Here is a 27845-nt window from a genome sequence, read left to right as displayed (position 1 = left end):
CTGTCATCAATGGTTAGTACATATGGCACTGCTGATTGGTTCTGTTACTATCTGATACTTGACATGACTATTCAACACTGATACCTATTGAGTCGTCAGGCATGGAAGTTGTCACACATTATGACTGCACAGTGCACCATAATGTTCCATTGGAAACACAGGATGTGGGTATCCAAGGGTAATGTTCCTGTCTCTGGATGTAGTGCATTTGCATGGAGTCTGGCATCTTACTTTCCAAACCCATGGTCAGTCCATTACAGGCTAGTAGATATGGATCAGTGTCCATTTGGATTTGTCACTGAGCTGTAGCTGTGTTTAGCCTTGCTCTCCTCTTCCACACAGGGTGCACTGGACAAGCAGACATAGGTGCTTCAGGCTTCAGGGCAGATGTTCTTGGTTCTCTAGGCAGTGTCCCATCACCCAGCAGGGATTCCAGCAGACCTTTGTCCCAGTCCTAGCTGAAGGCAGAAGTCTTCCAGAGGTCCCCTTCTCACACGTCCTATCTGGCTGCTTGGCAGAATACAAAGTAAGTTTGGGTCTCAACCTCCCCTTCTTAAAGTCCATTTTCTATACCAAAATGTGATTTAGGGTTTGAGTCTTAGAAGTTTAAAGTTGGGGTTCTGCATCTTTTGAAGCGTATTTTTTTCTTTCTCCTTGAAAGGATGTCTGTCACAGAAGGAATGGCTCCCCAAAGCTGATTGACCCACAACACAATTCACGGTCAGTGACCAGTTCACACCTGGATGTCAGCTACAGTGATATGTGGATCAAAAGGTTAAAATCAGGCTCCCGGTCCTACTCTTTATGATTTCCTTATCAACCCCATCTCCTTCCAGAGATGTGTCCAGGCCCCTTCCTTGTGGCTATCACTGAATCAAGACCAACCTTTTGAACTGTGGAGTGGGAGTCTCTTCCTCCTTTCATCCAGTGTTTGTCCCACCCAGCTTACTTGAATGCATCAAAACAGAGTTCTGCCTGGGAGGATTCCTCTCCTCCTCTTGTCTTCACCAGGCAGGCATGAGCTCCCCAAAATGGAACCCAGGGTCCTTCAGCAATTTACTGTTGCATATCTATGATGGCCACACAGGGTGGTTTTGAGTACCCTTATAGATATAACTGAGAGACCTGCACTACTGAAGCATCATAGAAAGTGACGCTCAGCGGCGCAGGGCTCTTGTAAATGAGGCCGAGTTTTAAACTCTGAATATATTTGCGCTATGTAAAACTGCCAAAAATAAAATGTGTAAGCCTGTCATATGCACTTATCTCCCCCTCCAAGAATTAAGGACAAAGTTTTAACCTTAAGTCGAAAGTAATTCTTGGAGGGGGAGACGGGAGCGTACGTGACAGACTCCAACATTTTAATTCTGGGAGTTTTACAAACTCGGCATTGAGTTTCTACATGCAGGACTCGGACAAGGGAGACTAGTCTCGAAATCGGTAGTCTCCCGGCTGAATCGGGAGGTGGCATTTATGGTCCGCCGAAGTCAAAGCGTTAGAAACAACGTCACCTCCCTTCCCATCCCCTGGAGAGAGAGAACCGTTGCACGACATTGAGTCCTCTGTCTAGTACTATGTTCCCTTTCCACCAGTCGCCTTACTCTCAGTACTAACACATGTCCGGATGATGGATCCAGAAAGCTTGTCCAATCACAACGAAGAGCTCTGAATGATTGTCGAATAGGGAGTGCGGATAGGGTCAGGTCGGAGCTGAGTAAGTGTTGCCGGTGTTTGGTCTTCGTGGTTCGTGAAATCAAACTGGCCCCTATCATCAGTGAAGAAGGGAGGTAAAGCCAGTGCAACAGCCTCCCCCGGTATCCCTCCAGGATCCGCCATGATTCCCCTGGGTCGGTCGGCACTGGACAGGTTACGTCTTCTCCGGTGAGTGGCATCTATGAGAAGTTTGTAAAAATAGAGCATGTTTGGCTGCCCGGGTACTCCTGTATATACAGGTCTGGCGTTATGCAGACAAGAATCAGAACGTCCATGAAAGGTCAACTCTTCATTTTGTAGGTTATAAAAATGACAATATAATTTGCCCCCGTGCTTGCATTGGATGAGTGTTATGTCAGGAAGAGGATAATTAAAATGGGTAAAATATGCATATTGTTTGACTAATCATAGACAGTCTCCTTCACAGATGTGCGGACTTTACCGTAGTAGCTGACCCCGAAGCTATAGCTTTGCCATTGCTTTTTGGATTATAGATGTATAATATGTTTTGTGTCAGGGACTGCAGTTCCCTGCTTCTGATTCCGAGTCATGAATGTGGTTAGAGCAGTCAGGAACGGTTTGCATGCTTGGGCATGCGGTTTCACATTTCTTCGTATAACTAGGGCGTATAGATGCTCTTTTGCTAAGATATATTGGTTGAAAAAAATACGAGTCTACACCAGGGGGTCTTAGTGGGGCGTATCTTGCCTGTGTTCCACACTGGAAGTTTTTAAAAGCTAACATCGAAGCAGGTCCCTACAGCGGCTTATGTTCGTATCCCTGTGAGAAAAAAAAAAGCATTTGCAATGCGAAAGGTCTCAGGTCTCGCATTTGCTTGAGTTAAAGCTACTGGCATTGTATCTTCATTGCTGGACTTTTCTTGCCCATAAATAGGTCAACCCTGCCTCATAATTTCGTCTTTTCCTGCCATACAATTCCAGTGGCCCTGAATATAACTAAAGCACTTCTATTTTCCTTCTTCCTCTTTCTGCAGCAAAAATTAAAATGTTGTCATTTAGTATCCTAATTTAAATCTGCCATGCAAATTCCAGTAGAACACCACTTTAACCACCCCACCATCAGAGCTGGTGGCTGGCTATCACAATTCCCCCCAAAAAGACACAAGACAGCCACATAGGAGAAATAAACTAGAAGGGTCACTCAAACATATCATGAGTGTTGAAACAGGCATAGGGTAATAAGGATGCGGTTTGGGGGTGGGGGCGGGCATCTCCACTAGCTGGAGTGCCCTGGGGCGTTGTAACACCAGGCTTGAGCCTTTGAGGCTGACCACCAGGTGTTACAGTTCCAACAGGGGGAGGTGAGAAGCACCTCCACCTAGTACAGTCTTTGTTCCTGGCCACAGAGTGGCAAAGGCACTCGCCCCATGTGGCCAGAAACTTTTCTGGTTGTGGCAGGCTGGCAGAAACTGGTCCGCTTAGCACAAGGAGTTGGACTGGTATTCAGGTAGAATCTCTAAGATGCCCTCATAAATCCCACACTGGCATCAGTGTACATTTATTGTGCTGAGAAGTTTGATACCAAACTTCCCAGATTTCAGTGTAGCCAATATGGAACTGTGGAGTTCGTATTTGACAAACTCCCAGACCATATACTCTTTATGGCTACCCTGCACTTACAATGTCTAAGGTTTTTCTTAGACACTGTAGGGGCATAGTGCTCATGCACTTATGCCCTCACCTGCGCTATAGTACACCCTGCCTTAGGGCTGTAAGGCCTGCTAGAGGGGTGACTTACTTATGCCACAGGCAGTGAGAGGTGGCATGGCACCCTGAGGGAAGTGCCATGTTGACTTAGTCATTTTCTCCCCACCAGCACACAAGCTGTGAGGCAGTGTGCATGTGCTGAATGACCGGTCCCCAGGATGGCATAAGACATGGTGCAGCCCTTAGAGACATTCCCTGGCAACAGGGCCTTTGGTACCATGGGTACCATTTACAAGGGACTTATCTGTGTGCCAGGGCTGTGCCAGTTGTGGGAACAAAGGTACAGTTTAGGGAAAGAGCACTGGTTCTGGGGCCTGGTTATCAGGGTCCCAGCACACTTTCAATCATAACTGGCATCAACAAAAGGCAAAATGTTAGGGGGTAACCATGCCAAGGAAGGCATTTCCTTACAACATCCAAGAAAGACTGAAGGCATACTGGTGAAGGAAGGTAGCATAACCGCAAACAATCTTGAAATAAAAAAGAAAAATCTTCTTTTTTTTTTTTGTACGTATTACTTTTGACTGCTTTCCTACATCTGTAAAGTGCAAATGGGAAAGGAAAACACAACCCACACTTGCAGAATATCAAAATATAAAAAAAAGAGTACCTCAATCAAGTCAGGAGCAGCGGGCGGGCACTAATTAACTTAAATCAATCAGTGCTTGATCCTTGTGCCACAGACCGGCCTGGAAATTATGCCAGCCTGAACTGGATGAATTATAAGGCTGTAAAGAAGAGTGCCACGAAAGCCAACAAATGGTGAGCGACAGGCGGGCTCCGAGCCCTTTTCGAACTACTACAGCATCTCGCAAGCAATACGCATGCACTAGCACATGCTATCACAGGCTCAACCCTAAGAAGCAGCGGCTAAGAGACACAGGCAATGATCTGGTTAGATGGCTCAACAAATGCAAAGATGTACCTGCGATGCGTCAGGTTTCGAAATAGGAAGAATTCTAAACCATAATGTACAGTTTTTTTTTTTTTTAAATAGAATACGCCACACACAGATCTCTTTTCAACACAGTGTGTAAGAACTCTGAAGGTAATATGTGTCAAAATTACGGCCACTGTACATTTCACACGTTTTACTACATGGTGCGTGGTAAAGGTGTTCCTACTCCCTATGATTATCTCCTTTTCGCAGATGATGTATCTGTAGTTTTGCTGTTCATGCAACACATGAGCCTTGCACGATGCATATTGCAACCAGAGTTGTGTTTAAGTATATGACGGGGCTCTATTGAGCACTCTCGAGCTGACCCTAAAGTCGGTGCAGGTTTCTCACAGTGCCCTTCACTGAATCTTTAGGGCGATCAGAATATGTGCTCATCCAATCCTTGGCCTCTCCACAGAGTTCACAGAACACTGGTCAAAATGCTGAGAATGCCAAAAAAATAACATACAGTTCTAACCAGTGAGGAGGGAGGGAGGGAGTGTGTGTGTGGAAAATGACTGTTAAATGAAGTAGACAAAGGAAGGTACATACATCTAAATAGAATGAAAAGACTGTGACAATGAAGATGAACTGCGTGATAAACAGATGAAGCGGCCTCAGAAAGAGAGATGTGGGATAAAAAGGACATCATCCAGCCAGAGGGAAAACATTTGGGAGGTAGGTGATGTAAGGCGGAAACTAGGAACGATTGTGAAATTTATTAAGACACTGTCTTAAGGAACCTTTGTAATGTTAAATTCCCAATCTCATACGTTCAGATTTTTTCAGTCTAATATTTTCAGAATTGGAACATATTCTGTTTGATCAGTCACAATATTTTTGTTAAGTATTTATCTGCTTTTAAATAAAAAATCTCTGTAATTAGTACTGGCAAACTCGATAGGTCTGGCTTGTTTAGGTCGCTGCTTTCGTTATTGCGAGATATGTTTGCCTACTTTAAAAAAAAAAAAGATATATTTTTATTGATTTTATATTTCAAAATATAATACAAATTATTCAATTTGCAACCACAGGATAAACCAATACAATAACTAATATCTAGGTCATTTAACAATCACACACCCCACCAATATGCACTTCACGGAACACTTCAAGTTTTACAGTATCATTTCTGGCTGCACCCTCCATGGGTTTATCCTTTATTGTTTATTTTATATAGGCATTCGCTCGTGACCAGTGTTGGCCTTGTTTTGCATGCATGAGTTCCCTGGCTGCCTGAGGAGGGCACCATCTGGATTAGTGTATGCAGATGGCTACCCTGGTTTTCTGCTCCTCACGTGTCGCTGGGACTGTGGTGACGAAAATTTGATGAACAATTATTACTAGAGAGATGGGAGGAAATTATGTGTGTGCGCTATGGTACCTGGGTGCCCTATGAATTTTGTTTCCGTAATGGGGGATGCAGGGGAATTTATGTCGTGATTATCGCGATTGTATGTGCCCCAATTCAAGGAGGCTTCTCATCGTTTTTAGCCTCCAATTTTGTTACCAAATCCTCCCAAGTGGAGCATCCTGTGTGTTGTCGCCCTTCGCGCACCATTCTTTTTAGTACCTGGTATTCAGTGCGAGCCCAGCGTATTATTAGAGAGTACCAGGATTTCAGATCGGGTGCCTTAGGGGCTTTCCAATGCATTGCTATTAATCTTTTGTACATTAAAAAGGCCAAGTCTATAAATTTGTGCAGATGTCTTTGTTTTTTTGGTCTCTTCCTCAGTCCCAGCAGGCAGGACCCAGGGTCTGCTAACAGTGCAAGTCCCGTTAGCCCAGATACCTCCCCTACCACCTCCGCCCAGGCCGTTTGTATATTAGGGCAATCCCATACCATGTGGTAGAAGGGAGCTGACGGTATTTTGCATCTGGGGCATGTTGGTACTGAATCAGGGAACATGCGCTTTATTCTTGCTGGGGAAAGATATGTTTGATGCGTGTAATTGAATTGGGTATATCTAAATCTGGGATTCCTTGACACGCCTCTGATGTGAGACAAGGCCTTGGGCCAGTCTTTCAATGGGATCGGGGTGGGGAGTACTGCATTCCATCTACTCCATGCTTTCCCTGCCTGTGCATCAGGAGTCTTGTTGAGGATTCTATATAGATTGGATATTATTTTTGTTTGATCACTGTGTTGTAGAAGCTGGTGGAGCACTGGGGAGGTCTCTGGTTCCGAAGTGCCTATTCCCCATATTCTTCTGATTTCATGACATACGGCATGATATGTCAGGAACTGACCCGAATTTATCTCTGTGAGGGCCTGGAGAGCCTCGAACGTCATTAATTTGCCGTCTTCAAAGCAATCCCCTACTGTCTGTATCCCTGCTTCATTCCACAGCTTTACAGCTTGCATTCCAGCTGCAGTCCCCGCCAATAGATAATTTAGCGGTATGTGTGGGGAGTAAGGAAGCTTATCCGCTCCTCTTTGCACATATTTAACCCAGCATGCATGCGCGGCTGCAAGCAAAGGGTTAACCAGTACCACTTTGGGGGGCTTTGACGTCAGCCAATTTAAAAGGGGGGTCCCGTTCCGCCGAGGCTCTAGGCTCATGGGTTCCGCTTGCTCTGGTCTGTGGATCCAATATTGGACCCACTGAAGTTGTGCGGCAGCATAGTATCTTTCAAAATTCGGAGTTCCCAGGCCACCGTTATCCAACGGGCATTGCAATGTGGATAGCGCCACTCGCGCTCTACCACCTCCCCAAATGAGCTGCAGTAATGCTGTGTTTAAGTTGCTGAAGAAACTTTTGGGAATGGTTATCGGCAGGGCCGCAAAATAATATAGGAGCCTAGGTAGAATCAACATGTTAGCAATCGCCACCTTACCGGGTGGCGAGAGCGGAAGCTTGTTCCAAAATTGTAGGGAGCCTTTTATGGAAGTTAGCGCCTTCCCCAGGTTCCCGTCTCTTAAGTCTTCTGTGGCATGATATATGTTTATCCCAAGATATTTAAATGTTGTCGGGCACCACTTTAGGTGCCCTACCTCTGGGGGGTCTTGGTTGTTGGGGGCCCTTTTTGCGAGGGGGAACACACAGGACTTCTCCCAGTTTACCACAAGGCCAGACAGGCCTCCAAATTCAGCCAATAAAGACATTACAGGTGGGATAGCTGCACAACCGTTCCTGATATATATCAAAGCATCATCTGCATATAATGAAATCGTGTGATGTAACCCATTCCTAATAATTCCCCATTCGTGCTCCATGAGGCGTACTTTTGCCGCTAACGGCTCCATTGCTATGGCAAACAGTAGCGGGGATAAGGGACATCCCTGCCGTGTCCCCCTGGAAATCGGGAAGCTATCAGAAATCACCCCGCCTGACTTCACCCTCGCGCTTGGATTAGAATATAATGTACGGACCCAACGAATGTAATTAGGGCCTATTCCCATACGGGCCATCGTAGGCATCAGGAAGTCCCATTCCAGCGTATCAAAGGCCTTTTCTATGTCTAGTGAGAGCACCATTTCCTCCTGTGCAGTCTTGGGGGTGTCTCCTATTATACTCGGCAATCTGCGAATATTTAGGAAGGTGTTACGCTTTGGGATGAAGCCATTTTGATCTGCATGAATCAATAATTGCATGAGGGGGGCTAACCTATTAGCCAATATTTTGCCTAATATTTTGCAGTCTGTGTTTAACAGCTATAGTGGTCTATAAGATTTAACATCTGTGTGGTCTCGACCCTGATTAGGGAGTACCACTATCATAGCTTCCCTTTGAGATATAGGTAAGCTTTCTTTAGTCCACGCCTCCTGGAACACTCCTAGCAGATGGGATTTTAGGCTGGGTAAATAGGCTTTATAATACTCCGAGGGGAGGCCGTCTGCACCCGGCGCTTTGTTCCTGGGCAGCTGTGCAAGGGCTAGTTCTATCTCTTCTGTTGTTATGGGGGTTTCAATTCATCTCTATCTGTTTGTGGTAGTTGGGGTAGGAAGGAGTCCGCCAGGAAAGCCTCAAGTTGTGTAGCTGTGCACGAGGTACGTTTAGTGTATAAGTTTGAATAGTAGTTCCTAAACGTCTCGTTTATTTCTACTTGTGTAGTAGCCATCTCATGCGCGCCCACCCGGATGGCACCTATCAGAGCTTGCTGTCTATCCTCGCGGAGTAGCCACGCTAACATTCTACTTGATCTGTCTCCTTCCGTTTGCAACCTGGTTAAGTAATAGTTGTAGTCGTGGCATCAGAGCCTGCTATCTGCCTCATTATATTTTGAGCGCTTTTCTTTGAGGACAGTGCTAGTGATTTCCCCCCGTGCTACCGCTTTTTCCGCAATCCTTAGCTCCTTCTCTAGTTTACTAATTTCCACCTGTAAAGAGCGTCTCACTCCCCACGTAGTGCACATGCATACTCCGCGTGCTACTACCTTGTGGGCATCCCATTCTATCGCCCGGGTTTTTGCAGACATAGCGTTTGTTTCCCAATATTGGCCTATAGATTTCCCCAATGTTGCGGCGAATGCTTGATCTTGTAGAGCTTCCGTCTGGAATCTCCAAGTGGGAATTGCCTGACGTGCCCTGCCCCAGTTCAGTGTTACTCTCAGAGGCGCATGGTCCGAGACTGTCTTTGCCAAGTATTCAGATTCAGTGATCAGCGCCCCTATTTCGCGGGTGCCCCATACTATGTCTATTCTTGTGTGGGTGTTATGTGGGACCGAGTAAAATGAATATTCTTTTTGCTCTGGATGGCCTAATCGCCATACATCATAAAGACCCATAACATTTGCCCATTCTTGCAGGGGACTTACGGGCTTCCTACTAGTTGGTGTGCTCGAGTGGGCACTGGTTCTGTCCAATGCTGCTGATGGGGTACTGTTAAAATCACCGCCCCAGATGGCTAGGGGCATGGGGTGGGACAGCAACGTTGGGGTGAGAGTGGTAAGAAAGCCCGAGATGCCACTGTTGGGGGCGTATACCCCGATCACAGCCATTTGTCTGCCGTCTAGTCTGCCCTCCACTACTACGTACCTCCCTCCCTGGTCTATCTTGTGTGCTGACATGAGAAATGGAACTCCCGCCGCTATCCAGATCAACACCCCTCTCGCAAAAGCCGAGTATGTTGTGCCTATCAACTGGCCTCCCCACTTCGTGCGTAGGGCGCGTAGGTCCCCCTCTAGCATATGTGTCTCTTGCAGAATAGCGATCTGCACTCCTAGTCTTTTAAGTCGAGCGTGCACTCTAGCCCGTTTGCTCAGCATCCCAAGGCCCCTGATATTCCATGTTAATATAATATACTGGTTTTTCGTATTGTTTCGGGAAGACATCATATGGGGTACTGGGGATGTGTTGCTGTGTTGTGGATCTGGGCTTTGGTGTTGGCCCGCCTGGTCTCTGCCTTTCTGTTGCTGATATTTAAATATAGCGGGTGCAGGTCTATGTTTTGTGCATTGAGTAATTCCGATTCTTGCATTGCTGCTAAACTGTTAGTCCCCACCCCCCTAATTAAACCATCTATACTGCTTACAACTACAGTGAAACTACAAAACTTAAAAGTGTGTGAAATAACTCTTATCCGGTTGGATTTGCATAGTGGGGTTCTCATATCGTGCAGATGTGGCTCTTGTAAGGGGCTCACATCGTGCCGCAGACTTAGTCTGCCAATATCGACAGGCGCCCCCCCTTGGCATAAATCCGTTCCCTCTGGCCCGCCCATCCGCCATGTACCACCTACTTATGCCCCCAATCACTTAGCTTAGTGTTTATATCAAAGATGCATATTGTTGAAGGCACTTTATCCCCACGTCTCGGCAGTGTCGCAGAGTCTCTGTAGATTTTCAAGTTTCAAGCATCGTCCCTGGTAGTCTCTCTGGGCCTGAACGAATAGTTTATAGATCGTCGGCAGTTCTTGGGGTGACCTTCGGCCCACCTAGTTCTCCTGTTACCGTGGATGCGGAGCTGGCTGTGTCTGAGTCCGATCCCAGCTCCTCAAGACCACTGGCAATTGTATTGCGGCTTTGCATGTGTAACGGCGTCTCTTTTAGCACTTTTGCTCTTTCCTCTGCTGCTTGCCAGACATTGGGCTGGCCTCTGGTGTGCCGTTTGGATCTCTTCCTTGCAGCAGGTTTTTGCCATTTCCCGTCCCCCTCTTCGTCCTCCCGGGGGGGTGCAAGGCCCTTGGCGTGGAGCCATGTCCAGGCATCCTCGGGGTTGGTGAATATATGGGTACGGTCCTCCATCACTACCCTTAGCTTGGCTGGGAAGAGCAGGGCATATTTTATGTTCTGTTCTCGTAAGCGTTGCTTGATTTTAACAAAAGAATTGCGTTGGTTCTGCACCTCTTGCGTAAAGTCTGGGTAAGCGTTAATATTCGAGTCTTCATACTTGAACAGGCCCTTATTGCGGAATTGTTGCAATATTGCGTCTCGGTCTCTATAGTTCAAGAACCTGGCAATCAATGGCCTGGGGGACTGGCCGGGGGCCGGAGGTCTGCCCGGGATTCTGTAAGCCCTTTCAACTGAGAAAAACTTGGATGGAGCCCCATTTAACACCTCCTTGATTAGCCACTGCTCTAGGGAGGTTTCTGATTCCGGTTGACGCATACTTTCCGGAAAGCCCAGGAATCTCACGTTATTTCGGCGCGTCCTACTCTCCATTTCCTCCGATCTTCTCCAAAGTATCTTCAGCTCCTCGTCCATGCGTTGAATCTGTTTTTGGTTCCCTTGCGCTATTGGAGTTAGATCAGCTATTTCAGCTTCAGTTGTTTTCACTTTTTCAGCTAGGCTTCGATGATCCACTCGTAAAAGATTCAAGTCTTGCGCGACTGCATCAATTCTGCCTTCCAAGGATGACTTAGTGTCCAGTATTGCCTGCAATACTTTCTCGAACTGAGCAGAATGTGCTAGAAGTGTGCTTTCTAGTGACTGTAGGGATGGGCCAGATTGTTGGTCAGTAGGCGTTATCGCTTGGGTAGTTCGGTCTGGGTTCTTGGTTGACTTGGCTCTGCCGGCCATTTTGGCTGTTCTGAGATTACCTCCCAATCTGCAGAGATTACGCACTTTTAATCTTCCTGATTCGATGTTATAAACTTTTACTGAGTTGCCTGGGCATGTAGCGCACATCCGGTGTTGAGGGTGTGAGATTAGGCGGCAAAGCAAAGGGACATTTAGTCTAATTCTGACTTATTATGGCCTGGATATTCAATGACAAATGCTGCAGTCATTAATGGATTCAATGTTCCAGCTATGAGTTCTTGTGGGGCTGTCCTCCGGGCCCACCGGAATATGCGGAGGGTGTAAACGCTGGGGGAGTACACTCGTTTCTTCTTGTGTGGCGGGAGGGCTTGGTGGCAGAGGCTCCCTCAGATAGAGGGGAGAAGTGCTGGGCAGCCACGAGAGGCGTCGACACGCGGGAGAAATCGCGGGTCAGGGCGATCGCAGGGCGCCGCAAATAAACTTTGTGCAGCTAAGGACAGTCGCGCCAGGGACCCATTGCAGGGGAGTCCAGGGCAGGCCACCCGCCCGCGGTCCAACCCAGCCGTCCACTCTGCGTTGGTTGAGTAGTCCGAGCTCCCAGGAGCACGCGATCCACATCCATCTTGCCCTTTTGCGTAAATGGAGAGGTGGGGTGGAGGGGGTGGGGGGGTGCTTGTCGTTCCAAGGGTTTTCCCCTCAGCTTAGTTTTGGTGTTTTCTCCCCCCCCTCGCAGGTGCCCTCCTCACCTCGTTTTTTTAAAAAATTCTGCACCGGGGACCGCCGCAGCCTGCTGGCCCGCCGCCGCTGCGCGTCTTCTTTGCTGGGCCTCTTCTTTGTCCCGCAGCAGCTTACACACACGGCTGCTGCTGGGCCTCTTCTTTGTCCCTCAGCAGCTTACACACGCGGCTGCTGCCGCGGCAAAATTCAAGATGGCGCCCCAGTTCCTCGAGCCGGCTTCACGCGTCCCGGGGCGCCCAGTGAAATCAACCGTGCGGTCCGCTTTTGGACACGTCTCTTCAGCCCTCCCGGCCACGAGCAGCCGTGTAAGCGGGAGGCGGCCGCGCCCGGCGAGAGCGCGACCGGGGCCGCAGCTCCTCCCGCTCTGCGCCACACCCGGCGCGGACTCGCAAGTCCCAGCCCCGCCTTGCCCGCGTACCGAGGGGCGCCCGCGACACAAGTTGGGTGCCCCGGTCTCCCCCGGTCAAGCCGCCGTCCCGGCCGCCGCTACCAGGCCGCGGGGGGGCGCCTTCCAGGATGTTTCGAGGTAGCCGGGAACGTGGCGCCCAGATCAAGCTACCGTCCCGGCCGCCATCTTGGCTCCTCCCCCATGTTTGCCTACTTTAAAAGAATATTCAAAGGCATTTATATACTGGTCAGGAGTCGTGGTGTGTTAGACAAATTATTTCAGTTCACATGTTTAGAACCATGTCATTAACTACATATGCCAAGTTTATTGTTGGATGGTTCCTAGTTACTCTACTCTGCCCATGCCACTTTCAGAGATCTTTTTACCTTTTCATTAAAGCACTGGTGTACGCCAGAGGGCTGCAGCTTTGGTCTACAGTTACTCTTGCATATTGCAGAGCAGCAATGTATCTGCAGTAGTGAGTATTATGTGCGATGGACGCGTGTTTCATTGCACACCAGCCTTTCAAATAAACAGTGCAAACGCATCCCTGTATTATGCATTCGAAGGTTTCTCCAGGGTATGTGATGATGGCCTAGGATCTAATTTTCAGCAAGTATTCTCTTATAAAACATTATCTCATTACTCATGGCTCCCATACGTTAGTAAAACAGAGCAGTCTTTGGGTTTAGAATAATTGAACAAATGTTTGCGTTTTAAAAATGAGATGTCCACTACAAATTTAACTGTAGGCACCTCTCTTTCCTATGCGTAGAAACAGATGCTTCGGTTACTTTGGACATAGACATAATCCAAATGAATTTTCGATATAATATGGAGGGTGCTGCAGTTCTTAACCAATTTTGTCGTATCCTGTGCATTCATTCTTATTGGGAGGAGCCTGAATATTCGATTCAAGCCACTATGACGTTGGACTTAATGACTTTGCGCTTTGTGGTGCATTTGATGGCCTGAACCATCCTTCTGTTCTTTGTTTGCCCCTAGCTTAAATACGCACTAGCAAGTACACTTGTTTGCTTGCTTCAGCAGTGTTTTTCTTAGCCCTGCTGTCAAACATGATAAGGACTTTTTCAATTGTTTGAACACTTTCAGCCTGTTTAGGTCGAGCCTGCAAGACAGTGCAACAGGCTGGTTGCGAAAGGCATATTGTGGGCTTACCAAGAACACAGAGGGGCTTGGAGCCTGCCGAAGATTACCTATAGTTGGCTTTACTTTCACTTTCATTTGTCTTCTTATTCAATGGCTTTCCTTGACCATCTTGTGTTTGTCCCGCCCTGGAGCATTGTGAATGTACTTGTATCCTTCCACTGCTGACTTTTAGGGAACTTATTTTTTCTGTTCACAAGAGTGCATGAGTTTTCCACTTTTCTCCCTGGTGTGCTTCTCTTCTGCTGGGCTCTGGGTTGCTCTTTCTTACCTGCATGCTTTTCCCATTCCTCACTGTGTGATGCACTCCCATTGGTTGCTTTCTCGCCAATGTTCTTCATTCCCCACATCTCCATGTTGCTTTTCTGCCCCCATTCACACTCCATTTTGCTTGTGCCCCCTGTGTTGCTTCCAGATTCCCTCCTCTGTTTTGCTTCCAATGTGTTGCTTTTAAACCCCTCGTTTGTGTCCCTATGTTGCTTCCCTCTACATGCTTTTAAAAGTAAACCCTGTATCTACAGATTCATCTCGGATCACTAAATAAATAATAATATTTAAAAAAAACACCCACATCATGTTGTAGTTGCTAGCGCGCCTGGTCCTTAGTAATTAAATTTACAAGGGGACGTGTATAGGCCGATGAGCCTTTTGATTCGCATGGAGTATCCTAGCCATGTAGTGACCAATGTTACCAATAATCAATATACGCACCAAGAAAGTCATAAATCATTAGTCAATTATATCAACATTTCATGAATAATCGCAACTCAATTTACGTTTTAACAATTTTTATTTCCCTATTAGTTACAATACTAATCCATTCAGTTAATTCAAACTTTATTCAATCCGCTCAGAATTAGTTCATTATTGACCTCCAATAACATAATCTAATCAGAACTTGAGAAAACATGCTCTAATGCTTCAGCATAAGCCAACAGAGATGACTATATCAACATTAATAACAGAGTTCAGCAACTAGTTTGTCAAACGATTGTCACTGTTAGCGTCACCCAAAAGAACTTTACCTAACCCAGATTAGCATTAGCATGTGGGACTTAATGCGAAAACAATTTAGACCATGATTTTGGAAAAAAATCTAGATAGGAGAAAAACTTTTTAACAGCGCAGTTGGTACCTAGAAAGAAAGGCACAAAAGTTAACCGTCACATTGTCATCGTTACCTATCCACTGAATGGATCAGCAACAAAGTCAGTATTCGTCTTCACGTCATCAATCGATCAGCAACGCATCATGCTCTCAAGAGCATGATCCCAATGACAAAGTCTTGAATATCTTCTCCCCCAATATTGCATCAAATTCTGTATAAGGTCTCTCCTCTGACATCTGCCCCTAACATCTGAATTCTCCCCTTCTGTCATGTCCTTATATCAAAGTTGCCCAGTCCATCATTCCTAATCGGTAAATTAATCACCATATATGATGCTACCCAATACATTCAATTCTTCAAATCTATGAATTCTAATATTTTGTTGCCCTCAGGTTGTCGATTGGTTCACGGTACGATGTCCTCAATGTTGCATCTTCTTCTTCAGTCAGTGTAGCTATTGTTCGAGTCCTGGGAAAGTACATCTAGCCTGCTCTACACACTGTATGATGCAACTTTGATTCTCTCATCTCCTGTCCATCGATACAATGCAGAAAATTCTAGCTAAGCAGAGTTGATTAACAGCGAGTAGTTCATGGTCAGTTCATCACGTTAGCTTTTCTACATTTCATGATTATTCTGCTGCTGCTCGAGGCCTGGCAAAACTAGGGCACAACTTCGACTAAGTTAGCTCTACAATATAATGCAAAACATACGTTATACATCTTAATATGACATATTACTACATTGTTATTACACATTTTCAATATTTCACATACTTTTAATCATTTTAGTTAAACTCATGTAAGTCGGTAGCCACTTTTCGTGGGCACATTTGCAAACGTGCACATGAATTTTTTATGTTTACTTTTTCTACCATTTTCTACTTAAAACGCATAAACATTCATTAATAATTTCTAATTAACATATCTGCTTCAACAGTCCCTCCTCCGATGACTAAATATTTAATCACACTATTCTTTGCCATCATTTCACAACTCTATCCCTTCTGTATTTTGCCTCCTTCCGAAGTGTTCGCTATAGATTCTTTTCCTGTTTCGTTCTTCCCTCCTCTGATTATTTTTAGATCTTTTCAGTTTAATCTTTTGACACAATTTACATGAACCCCATAATCCTAATATGCAAGCACTCACAATTAATATTCCCTGTATGATTTTTAATAATACCCCATTCCAAATGTTACTAAGCTAATTTCCCACTGAAGCAAATCCTTTTCCCAAACGCCTGGTTTCTTAAATTCTTTTAAATCCTTACTTGAGTTAGTCAGGTTAGTGAGTAAATCTCTTATCTCCTTACTGTTATCTGGAATAGAAGAATAACAATGCCTAGAGTTAATAATTTTACAGACTCCGCCGTCTTTCGCTAAAAGGATGTCTAAAGCAAGCTGATTTTGAAGCGTCATAGCTCTATCCGCAGCTAATTCAGTATCTATCAGGAGTATTGCCCCTGTAAAATTTGTCAGCATGTTATCCACAATAGTAGACAACTTTAGTATCTTGATTGAATTCAGGATGACTCCCACTGAAGGAATCACTGCACCAAAGATATCTCCCACAACTGCAGAAGAGATTTCCCTCCTCTGTCGCTTATGATGTAATTCAGTCTATTTCGGAAACTTCTTTAAGTCATCTATCTGATAAATCTTTGGGAAAACTATTCCCAAATAACATGTACTATGCAATCCTCTTGGAAGACGGTAATAAGGATTAAGTCCAAAAATATAATAGATCCCAGGAATCGCATGGTCCTGACCATTCAAGATAAAAGTCCACTTACTCTGAAACTAAAACACATGCCTGCTTTCACTTGTTCCCACAAATAGTGTCAGTGCATGATTTTGGCCTATATATACACAAAGCTTCCCTACATGTAATGCATCTAATGCTAATTTCCCTTGCGTTTTAATTGCAGTGTAAGCATAATCATTCATGTAAGTCCTTTTCTCTAAACCTTTTTTCTAATTTTTCTTTTAATGCTTTTCTCCTGTCCTAAGTATGCCCTATGAAGCTCTTTTCTAAAGGTGTAAGCAAGCACATAAGGTTATTCTTATTCGTGTAAGCTGTTCCAAATGTTAGTGTAGGCTCAAAGAATCTTCTAACTAATACTATATCATGCTCTTTAGCTACCCTACTCAAATATTTAATAATAGGAACAAACGAGAACACCAAATCATAGTTGAAGTAAAAATAATGTGTAGACTCTTGATTATAGAACCTTGTTAGTAGCAAGCTACAGCTTATTCTGTAGGTTAAAGGTAAGCTGTCGTACGTAACTCCTTCCTCTACTGACAAAGGAATTTGCGTACACACAAGACAATCCCTTGCATCCATCGTTTCAACATACTCACTCAACAAGCGATAGAAAACATTAAAAGAAAGCTCTCTTTGAGCAGTAGTATAATCATGCAAATACTTCTCATCTAACGTGAACTTCTCCAAAGCCGTTAGTGTAGTAGTCTCAGGAGCAGAAGTAAGAGTGGCTCTTTTCATATCATGAACAGACATTCCCGCAGTCATCGCAATAAACAAGATTCCACACGTAATTGCCAATCCAACACTCCTATATCTACAGCGCCTAGCATTTCTTCCTTGATTATTTAACTCAGGCATCCCAGCTAGTGGAGATGCCCGCCCCTCTGGCCTCTGCTCCCACTTTTGGCAGCAAGGCAGGAGAGGATAATGAGTAAAGCCCAGAGGAGTCACCCACCAGTCAGGACAAGCCCCTAAGGTGTCCTGAGCTGAGGTGACCCCTGCCTTTAGAAATCTTCCATCTTGACTTTGGATGATTCCCCCAATAGGATTAGGGATGTGCCCCCCCTCAGGGAGGAGGCACAAAGAGGGTGTAGCTACCCTCCAGGACAATAGCCATTGGCTACTGCCCTCCTGACCTAAACCCCCCCTCTCCCCCCCCTCCCCCCCCCCCAAATTTAGTATTTAGGGGCGACCCAGAACCCAGGAAATCAGATTCCTGCAACCTACAACAAGAAGGACTGCTGACCTGAAAGCCCTGCAGAGACGACGGAGATGAAAACTGACTTGGCCCCAGCCCTACCGGCCTGTCTCCAAACTCAGAGAACCTGCACAGCAACACGTCCGACAGGGACCAGCGACCCCTGAAGCCTCAGAGGACTGCCCTGAACCAAAGGACCAAGAAACGTCCGAGAACAGCGGCACTGTTCACCAACGGCAACATTTTTGGAACTTTGAAGCAACTTCGAAAGAACTCACTCTTCCCGCCAGATCGTGAGACTTCACACTGCACCCGGCACCCCTGGCCCGAGCTCCAAGAACCAGCACTGCAGAGAGGACTCCCAGGCGACTGCGACCTCGTGAGTAACCTGAGACGACCCCCCTGCACCCGCACAGCGACGCCTGCAGAGAGGATCCAGAGGCTCCCCCTGACCGCGACTGCCTGGTAACAAGGAACCAGACGCCTGGACCCAGCACTGCACCCGCAGCCCCCAGGACCGAGAGGAACCAAACTCCAGTGCAGGAGTGACCATCAGGCGACCCTCTGCCTAGCCCAGTTGGTGGCTGGCCTGAGAAGCCCCCCAGTGCCCTGCCTGAGCGACCCCCCCGGGTCCCTCCATTGCTTTCAAGCAAACCCGACGCCAACTTTGCACACTGTACCTGGATACCCCTGTGCCACTGAGGGTGTGTTTTGTGTGCCTGTTTGTGTCCCCCCCCCCCCCTCCCTCCCCCCTGTGCTCTACAAAACCCTCCTGGTCTGCTCCCCGAGGACGTGGGTACTTACCTGCCAGCAGACCGGAGCCGGAGCACCCCTGTTCTCCATAGGCACCTATGTGTTTTGGGCCCTCTTTCGACCTTTGCACCTGACCAGCCCTGTGTTGCTGGTGCGGTGACTTTGGGGTTGCCTTGAACCCCCAACGGTGGGTCCCGTATGCCCAGGAAACTGAACTTGTAAGTGCTTTACTTACCTCAGAAACTTAACCATACTTACCTCCTCCAGGAACTGTTGATTTTTACAGTGTCCACTTTTAAAATAGCTTATTGCCATTTTTACCTATAGTGTGTGTACTACTGCTTTAATTCAAAGTTCCTTACTTATCTATGTGGAGTACCTTGCATTTTATGTATTTTCTTCAAATCTTGAATCTTGTTGTTTTAAAATAGATTAAGAAAGTATATATTTCTATATAAAAACTATTGGCCTGGAGTAAGTCTTTGAGTGTGTGTGTTCCTCATTTATTGCCTGTGTGTGTACAACAAATGATTAACACTACCCTCTGATAAGCCTACTGCTCGACCACACTACCACAAAATAGAGCATTTGTATTATCTAATTTTGCCACTATGAACCTCTAAGGGAAACCCTTGGACTCTGTGCACACTATCTCTCACTTTGAGATAGTATATACAGAGCCAACTTCCTACAGCATCATTGTAATATTTGCAGTAAAATATTTAAGGAAAAAACTGCATGGCGGGTGCGCGAATTATAGTTACCTTAGGGAACGTGTTAGTGTTACTTGAGGTAACTCTAGAACAGGTGACTTTCTATGGGTTGTACGTTTAAAATTTGAACCATAAAGTCCCAGTAACCTTTGTTTTGATGTGAATCTTTTTGTCTTTTTCTTTTTTATTTAAAAAAAAAATTATTTCCCAACTGTAACGTTCCCATAAAATTTTTATTTTTCTTCAGTGAATTTCTATTGGTTTTGTATCATAAAGTAATTTTAATTGCTGTCTGTTAGTCCAACCACCTCCGTGCACGGCCTTTGGCCATGTGTTGCGGTGTTTGGCCGCAGGGCCTGGCCTGTGGCCAGACCCTGAGACCAACTCCCCTAAGCACCCAGCCCCACGCGGTGCACGGCCCTTTGGCCGTGCGCAGCGGGATTTGGCCGCAGCTGGTCTCTCTGGGTGTGAGAATAGGTTTGGGAGGGTGTATCTAGGGGTGAAAGCCACTGTGAGTGTCTGGGTGTGAGAGTGGGTGCATCAGTGTCTTAGTGGGTGCATCAGTGATTGGATGGATCTGTGAGTGGGTGCATGAAGGTCTCAGTGGGGTCTGTGAGTGGGTGTGTGAGTGGGTCTGTGAGTAGCTGCGTGAGTGTCTGGCTGCGAGAGTGGGTGTATCATTGTCTTAGTGGGTGCGTCAGTGTCTGGGTGCATCTGTGAGTGGGTGCATGAGTGTTTGAGTGGGTCTATGAGTGGGTGCGTAAGGGTGTGAGTGGGTGCACAAAGATCTGAGTGAGTGATTGTGTGAGTGGGTAAGTGAGTGGATGTATAAGGGTCTGTGTGAGTTGGAGAAAGATTGAAGAAGAGAAATGGAGAGAGAGCAGGAGATACTTTTTTTGTTTTTGGTGAATGATCTGCTTAAACTGAGATTTCAGGACATATTGAAAATAAAAAGTTATTTTTCTATTAAAGAGTGAGATCATCTTTTATTATAAACCTTAAAAATGTAATTTTGAAAATAAATTAAAGTAGGGGAATTACAAACCTGGACTAGAAGACTAAACTTCCAGTGTATAGGTCTGACACCTCAAACATTGTGCCACAGTTGACGTGTTACTGTGCTGTCTCTTTTCTGTGAAGTCACTGAATGGAGAGACCATTGCAGTGTCTCTCTGTCTCTGTCGCTCCCCATCTCAATATGGAAGAGTGAGAGAGTGATAGGACCATGGGTGGAGCCCCAAGGCCCCTGTGGTCCTAGCCAGCTCCCCACATTGAATTTGAAAATAGCCCTGGGGAGGTGGTGTTCCCCGGGGCCGTGGGTGGGTCACATGGGCCCCCGCATTAAATTGCATTTAAAGCCCCATACATAGTGTTTTAGCCCTGGGAAAATGTCGCTCTGAGGCTGCGTGGGACGAGGTGGCCCACCGCGCACATAATATGTTATGCTCCTGGTAGGTTCCCCTGGTACTTGGTCCACCCAGGGTCTTGAGAATGAATAAGCCCGGGAGCCCGTACTTCAGGTTTTTTATTTATTTTTTATTTTTGCCCGATCTGCCGTGAATCGCAACAAAGTTTTTTTTATTTTTATTTATAAAATCAGCTTTTTTTTCTTCTAAAAATGGGGGCAGGGGGATTTCCCCACCATGCACAGCTTTTTCGTCAAAAATGTTACTGCTAATGTTTAATTGATAGTTTTAAGGACGTTTATAGAAGATGTCATGATTGCTGTAATTTGTGGGGTAATTAGCAGTGCATGGCGAGGGCGCAAGTTAAAGTTACCGTAGGGTGCGAATTATAGTTACTTGAAATAAATCCAATCCCCCGGGGCCCGACCTAAACATTTAAGTTATTTTGTTTGGGGGGAGGGGACAGTCCTATCATGGCTCTGGGGACCCCATCCCCCAGGGCCCAGACATGTGATCTCGGTGCCCCCCAGGGCACCCAGCCATAATGCTGAGGAGCCGGAGGGCCCCATGTTTCTAGCTGGCTCCCCACCTCTTGTAGGAGCCAGCATTGCTGTCACAGATGGGAGTTGACAAAGCAGCTCCCTCTCTGTGAGAGCAATTGTTTCCTTTGTCTCCCTGCGTGCACCTCTGCAGTTAAAGCTGTAGCTGAGCCACAGCAAACAGCTATGTCGTAGGGGGTGGGCACCCTGGAACACAGACCCCCCCCCCCCCCCCACCCCGCATCACAGTACGACAAAGACCCAGGAGGTGGTGGTCCCTGGGGCTGCCGGTTACCAAATTTAGTGAATGCCCCGGGGAGGTGGTGGTCCCCAGGGCTGCCTCACCCCCGCCTGCATCACATTACAATAAAGCCTGAAGGAGGTCACGATCAGTTTGGACCCCCAGTCTTATTTAAATTCAGCCCTGGATAGGTTGTGGTCACCCATTTAATACTATCTTTGGCCCTGTGGAGCTAGCGGTCCCCGGAGCTGCAGGGGCGGGCCAGGCAGGCCCACCTGCATTTAATTCAGTGTTAACCCCTCAGAGGTGGCAGGTCCCCCGGGCTTGTGGGGTGTTGTCCTCAGGACACCCCCACTTCAAATACTACGTGTTAACCCTAGGGAGGTGGTTGTCCCTGGGGTTAAAACTACTATGGCCATTAACAGGGGAAACGCACTGATTTTGGCCTCCACCCTTTTTCTCTGCCCCTGCTTGACGGATTATCCCGAAACTTTCCGTGTGGAACAAGAATCAACAGGGCACTTAAAAAAAAAATATATATATATATTGTCAAGATTTGTCAAACAGTGCCAAAGATATTGGCAAGTAAAAAATGCTTTTTCTATGTAAACATGGTCCTAACTATAACAACCTACTGTTGATCGCCAGTAGGTAATTTGTGTGTGTGGGAGTTGGAGAGAGCAAAATGTTGGTCTGAAAAGGAAGAACACATGGAAAAGACTTATTTGAGATAGGCTGTCTAGAAAACGGTGTGTGTTAGAGTACACATCTGAAAGAAAGCTGCAAAAAAAAAAGCTAAGCAGACGGTGTAGAAATTGATAACCTTCTAAAAGGAGCTAGCTAGATTATCAGTCATTGAAAAAGAGAGGTTTTCAGTATAGGGGCAGTAATCCTCAAACTTCTTCTCATATTAACAGCCATGACAGCTCCTCCTATTATGAAAAGTGTTAATTTCAACCAGACACATTGAATTTTTGCATGGACAAGCAAGCAACAAGTCTGCTGGGCAATAGATAAATAGAAGGCTCAGTCCTGAAGTGAGCTGTACCTGACCTGCTCACTGCTTAAGCAGTCTAACCCAGTGCAACAACGGGGTCTTCTTTTAAGGTATCTGTGTATACCTTTTATTAATGAAAATGAATCAACAGTGGTCCCTAATATACACATACAACAACAGTTATAAGCAACGTAGCATTTAATGAAAGGGCAATCAAACCATAGTTAAATGGGTGTCAGTGACAGAAAATGCTTGAGTTGCATAAGTGTGAATAAAGTGATAAATGTGCATGTCATAATCAGAAACAAGCACACCACCTTTAATTGTGATAGAAAATTTTATTAAGCCTGCAACTCAAGTCCGTAATGTTTAGATCCTATTCTGAAGTATGGGATCATTATCAGAACTCTGAAATAAGGAATCCTAGACTCAAGATTATAAAGTATAATATAATGTCTAAGAGCAATGACAAAACTAGGACCTATAATAATACTGTACAGTTAAGTACAGCAATATATTAAGTTCTAAAAAAAAAAATTAAACCTTTTCAGCTTAATGTCAACTTTCTATTTTTGATTTCCCCCACAGTAGTTTAGGTAAAACATCATGGAGAAGAAACAGTTCTGCCAGTGATCGGGCACTTGAATACAGAATAGGAGAGAAAATCCATGGATTCACAGTAAATCAGGTGCGTGTCTCTAGACTTTTGCACTTCCTAAATGTATCTGAAAGTATATAGCGAATGCTAATAATGTGTCTGAACCGATTAGAATGTAGCAATGAAATGTTTTACCTTTCATTTGGTTTAATATTTTACGTTTATTGTTTTTTAGGCGATTTTGTTTTAACCTGGTTTTTTTTTTTGATTTTTTTTTTAAGCTTGTGTTTTCCTTCCTAATACAGACTGGAAGCATTCCTGGTTTAACAGAATAGAACCACTTTATAATACATTGAAGCACATTTGTTTAAAGTTTTTTTTAATTCCAGCGCTTAAGTCACCAATAGTGTATGTGCATGTCTGTGTGTGTGGGGAGATATATAATAATCTGTGTGTATCTATATTTGGTGTGTGTGCGCGCAAGGGTTACAGGGATGTTATAGGTAGGCTCACTGTTTAAATGTACAAATCCATTGAAATTCACCTGTATAGTTAGTTGTTTCAAGTAACTATAACTTGTGCCCTAAGGTAACTATAACTTGCGCCCTAGCCATGCTCTGATAATTACCCCAGATATTACAGCGCTCGTGACATCTTCGATAACATCATTAATAATGACACTGTAACATTTGCAATAAAACTATTGATGAGATAACATGGCGGGTGCGTGAGTTTTAGTTGAAATAACTCTAATTATAACGGGTGAATTTCTATGGTTTTGTTAACTAAAAGTAATTTTTGTTACTACACATTAGTCAAACCACCGCCATGCATGGCCTTTGGCTATGCGGGTTGGCTGCAGAGCCTGGTCGGCAGCCAAGCCCTGCTGCCAACCACCCCTATAATCACCCAACCCCACGCCACACACGGCTCTTGGCCGTGTGTGGTGTGGTTGGCTGGAGAGCCTGGCCTTCTGCCTGTCGCCCTATAACCTCTCAACCCCGCGACACTTTGAATTGGAAATGTTCTGACAAATTGAAAAAAATAATATATTTGACAAGTACAAATAGGTGATTTCACTATCTGTATGTACCTTAAATATTTGAAGTTGAAAAGAAATCACAGCAGGGAAATGACCACTAACACACCTAGACTGCAACTCTCAACCTTCAGTGTGACGGTCTGAAACCTTAACCACTAGGCCACAGGTGAACGCGTCCTATGCAGTCTAGACACACATCCATGACATTCACCCCAAAGATTGTGATGAGTAAATATTCCTTCACTAGGAATATTTCACATTCAAAACACTAGTAATTAGACACACTACCATGAAATACTAGCATTTGAACCTTCAACCTAGTGAGTGATAGTCAAAGAGCTTTCTTTACTAATAGGCCAGCAGTGACTCTTTTCTATCTAAAATGTGTGCCAAACGTCTTGCCTCTGTACCGCTTTGAAGTAATTCTATGGAGAGACCATTGGTGGTGTTATAGCAATGGTCTCTTCATAGAATGACTTAAAAGCATCACACAAGTAAAATGCTTGGTGACAGCATAGGATCACGTGGGGATCCTCAAGGCCCCCGCAGTCCTAGCTGGCTTCCTTCGTCCTGTCGGAGATGGTATTCTCCCGCTTTCAAGGAACTGCCTTAAATAGCAGCCACCTGCTTGCAAGAGCAATGTTTTCATCTTTGTGCAGAGAAACAGATGAAAACTCTTCTTTCTGCAAGCGGGAGCTGTTTGACAATTCTAGCTTGCAGAGAGCAGAAGTAGCAATTTCCCTTTGCTTGGTGGGAGCTGGAAGCTCCCACCAAGCAAAAGCAAACAGCTACCTCCTGAAGGTGGGCATCTCGGGAGGTAGCAGGAGCTGGTCCTGGGGGGGTGGCGGTCCCTAGGGCAACCCATGGGTCCATGTTCATTGTTTAATTTATCCCATCCCAGGGGGTGGGGGGGTGTCGATATATTTCTTTGCCCTAACTTTGCCCTGGGGAGGTGGTGGTCCCCAGGGCTCAAAGGGCTGTGCGTGTCCCCTCCAGCCCCCTGCAATAATTTATAATCAAAGCTCTGGGGAGGTGGCAGGCTCAAGACTTCATTAAGCATTAAGAGAAGGGCCCCGTGCGCACTCTCATTAAAATAATATGCCCCAGGACCTTGCCCACCTGGGGGCAAAATGAAAAGCAAGGGTTAGAGACTGCTCTGGCTTTGTGTTGGTGGGGAGGGGGGGTGTAAAATATCACAGCAAAATTTGCGAGTCATCATGATTTGTGCTGCTTTTTTAAAATGCTTTTTAGCCTGGGGGGGATAGGGTTAAGGGTACCCTGCCCCGTGTGTGTGTGTTTTTTTTTTTTTACGTTTATTTTTGAGATTCTCAAAATGGCTGCCAACACCTCCTTGTTGATGTGTTGGCAGCCAATCGGATCTCTGCATGAGGTCAGCAGTATTAGTGAATTTGTCGCGGCCCTAGGTATACAAATGTGGATTTCCCTTAATATCTCCTAAACTGTTGAACCGATTTACCCCAGATAACAAGAATCAGTCTTTCTGGACCAAGAGGTGCCTCTCCATCAAATTCGGTGTTATTTTGTGTTAACCCATATAGTAGTTTTTGTGATATTAAGGGGAAAAGACACTTGCATATCTGGGCAAAGCGTAAGCACAGATCTCATGCTGAGATGTAATTGGCTGTAAACATTTCAACCAGGAAGGGCAGACAGCCATCGTGGGTCAAGTATACATGATAGCACCTTTTAAATGATATACAGATCTGAAATCGAGAACTAAAGCTTAAATGCTTAAATGTAGGGTAAAAATGCACTTCAAGGAATGTGTGTGTGTGTGTGTATATATGTATATGTGTGTATATATATATATATATATATATATATATGTGTGTGTGTGTGTATATACATATAAACATGCTGTGGCAGCCGTTTTTTCTTTCTTCTTTTTTAAACATTTTGTTATTGGTATTTTCAATAGAAAAAAGTAAACCAGCCAAGTTTATCATCAAGAAATATTACATATTAGTGCCTTCTTACCTCTTAAAAATTTACAGTGCATCCATCTAGGGTTAATATACCCACATCCCTACCCTCCCTTATATTGTAGAGCCTGCATGTAGCTCCCGGTAACAGTAGTTATTCACAGTACAGGTAATTGTGTCCCCTCAATTATCTAGTATCTTGAGGGAGAAAGGCTGAAAAATATATTGTATTGTCGCACCATCTTGCCAAATGACGTCTAAAATAAAGTGTTAAATATAAACAATCATCATGTTGAAGATTCCCCCTCCCCAACTCATTCCCACCATCCTGCTTCCATTTGCCAACCTAACTAGAAGACACAAACTGTCCACAGCTCCAGGTGTTGGCCACCCTTATAATCCCCAATTGCTCCTCCCATCCATCTCTGCTTCTTCCCAGACCACCCCCACCCACTGTTGTAGCCCCACCAGGAAGCTCAAGTAATGCTTGTGTTATAGTCCCAGAGGAGACTAAATCGTCCAGAACCTTGTGGTCTCTATGGGTTTTCCTCATATGTGCCTCCTCTGCTCTGGCCATTCCAATAAATCTCTTTACTGTGATTCCTGTCTAGGGCTCATTCCACTAATTGCTATGCCCCTCTTTGTGTCTATGAGCCCCAGCATTGTGCAGCATCAACTTAATTTTTTCTTTGGGTTATCGTGGAGGAGGCCCAGCACACATTTTTTTAATTGCATTCAACACCTCTAGGCTGTCCCCCTTGTATGTGTTGTAATATCCCAGACCATTATAACTTAATAACTGGGCATCGCCACACCATGTGCAGGAAATCAGTTCCGCCAGGCCTATGTCTAGGGCAGCCCGATGACCTGGAAGGGTATACTGCATGTAGTCTCTTTGGAGAGAGTTAGGTCATATGTACTATATTAAATTGAATCAATTTAAACTGCACCCAAATAGAGACCTTGCGTACTGCTATGTGTACCCTCAGCCAATCCTTAGGCGCAAATGATTCGCTGCTTTCATGCTGCCAGACTTCCTCTATACATAATGGTGCGAGTCTTGTATCAGCACGGTGCACACGGTAGAAGTGTAATGAACTTGCGTTCCCCCAGCATAGAGTGGAGCACCACCAGTGTTTGTGTGGGATCAGGGGCCTCATGAAATGTCTGCCAAAGCTGTCTTGCCGTGGCTGCTATTTTGGCGTTTTGGAGAAATTGTTCCTTCCCCCCCAGACCAAATGTCTCTATTGCATTTGTCAGGAATATAAATCGACCTGTCGGAAACAGTTCTGAGAATATAATGCATCCTCCCTCCTGCCATCGGTCCACTGCCATTATTCGGGATATTTGTTCAAAAGGGCTCACTATGTGTCTAGTTGTGGGTCATATTTAACACTATTTATCTTTCACGATATCCCCACTTGTGGCTACTGAGGAGGTGCCAAGCCCCGTAGTTGTCCTTAAGGGAAGAGAGCTGACTTTGCTTTATTAACTTGTAGTCCTGATAATTCCCAGATTTCACACATTACATTTAATAATGCTTGGCAGAATATGTCAGGTCAGCGTAAATATATCCTAGCATCATCGGCATATAACACTTCATGAGTCAAGTTTCCGACGTGTATGCCGCACAGACATAGGGTCTGGCGAAGTCGACCTGCCGAAAGCTCCATGTTGAGGGCAAATATTAATAGGGATATGTGGCATCCCTGTCTGATGTCCCTTTTGTAACAGGATTTCAGCAGAAACCTATCTGCCTTTTGCATACTCTTGGGCAATCATTAGGAAGCATTATCAGTTGGATGTATTTTTGCATTTGTCCCATCCTTTCCAGGACATGCCATACATATTCCCTTCTCACTGAGTCAAAAGCTTGATCTGTGTCGAAAAAGACCAGAGCATACTGATCCTCTGCTATTACCGGGGCTTGCATTACGTGTGTCA

At 45.3% G+C, this 27845-nt stretch overlaps 1 protein-coding gene across 4 annotated transcripts in view; it reads left to right on the top strand.

Annotated features, from left to right (window-relative positions):
• The first annotated feature begins 1705 nt into the window (after positions 1-1705).
• Positions 1706-27845, top strand: part of PITRM1 (pitrilysin metallopeptidase 1) — a 392977-nt gene continuing 366837 nt past the window's right edge. For 3 of the 4 annotated variants that reach the window (XM_069211202.1, XM_069211206.1, XM_069211205.1), the window contains exons 1-2: positions 1706-1881; positions 22907-23006. In XM_069211202.1, coding sequence (XP_069067303.1) covers positions 1835-1881; positions 22907-23006 — 147 coding nt within the window. In that variant the 5' untranslated portion in view covers positions 1706-1834. The remainder of the gene's footprint in view (positions 1882-22906; positions 23007-27845) is intronic. The other variant, XM_069211204.1, reaches the window with a different exon arrangement.

This window comes from Pleurodeles waltl, chromosome 10, assembly GCF_031143425.1.
Source record: "Pleurodeles waltl isolate 20211129_DDA chromosome 10, aPleWal1.hap1.20221129, whole genome shotgun sequence".
In the NCBI taxonomy this organism is placed as follows: domain Eukaryota; kingdom Metazoa; phylum Chordata; class Amphibia; order Caudata; family Salamandridae; genus Pleurodeles; species Pleurodeles waltl.
Note: the sequence above shows the minus strand (reverse complement) of the source record. Positions and strands in the feature narration are given on the sequence as shown.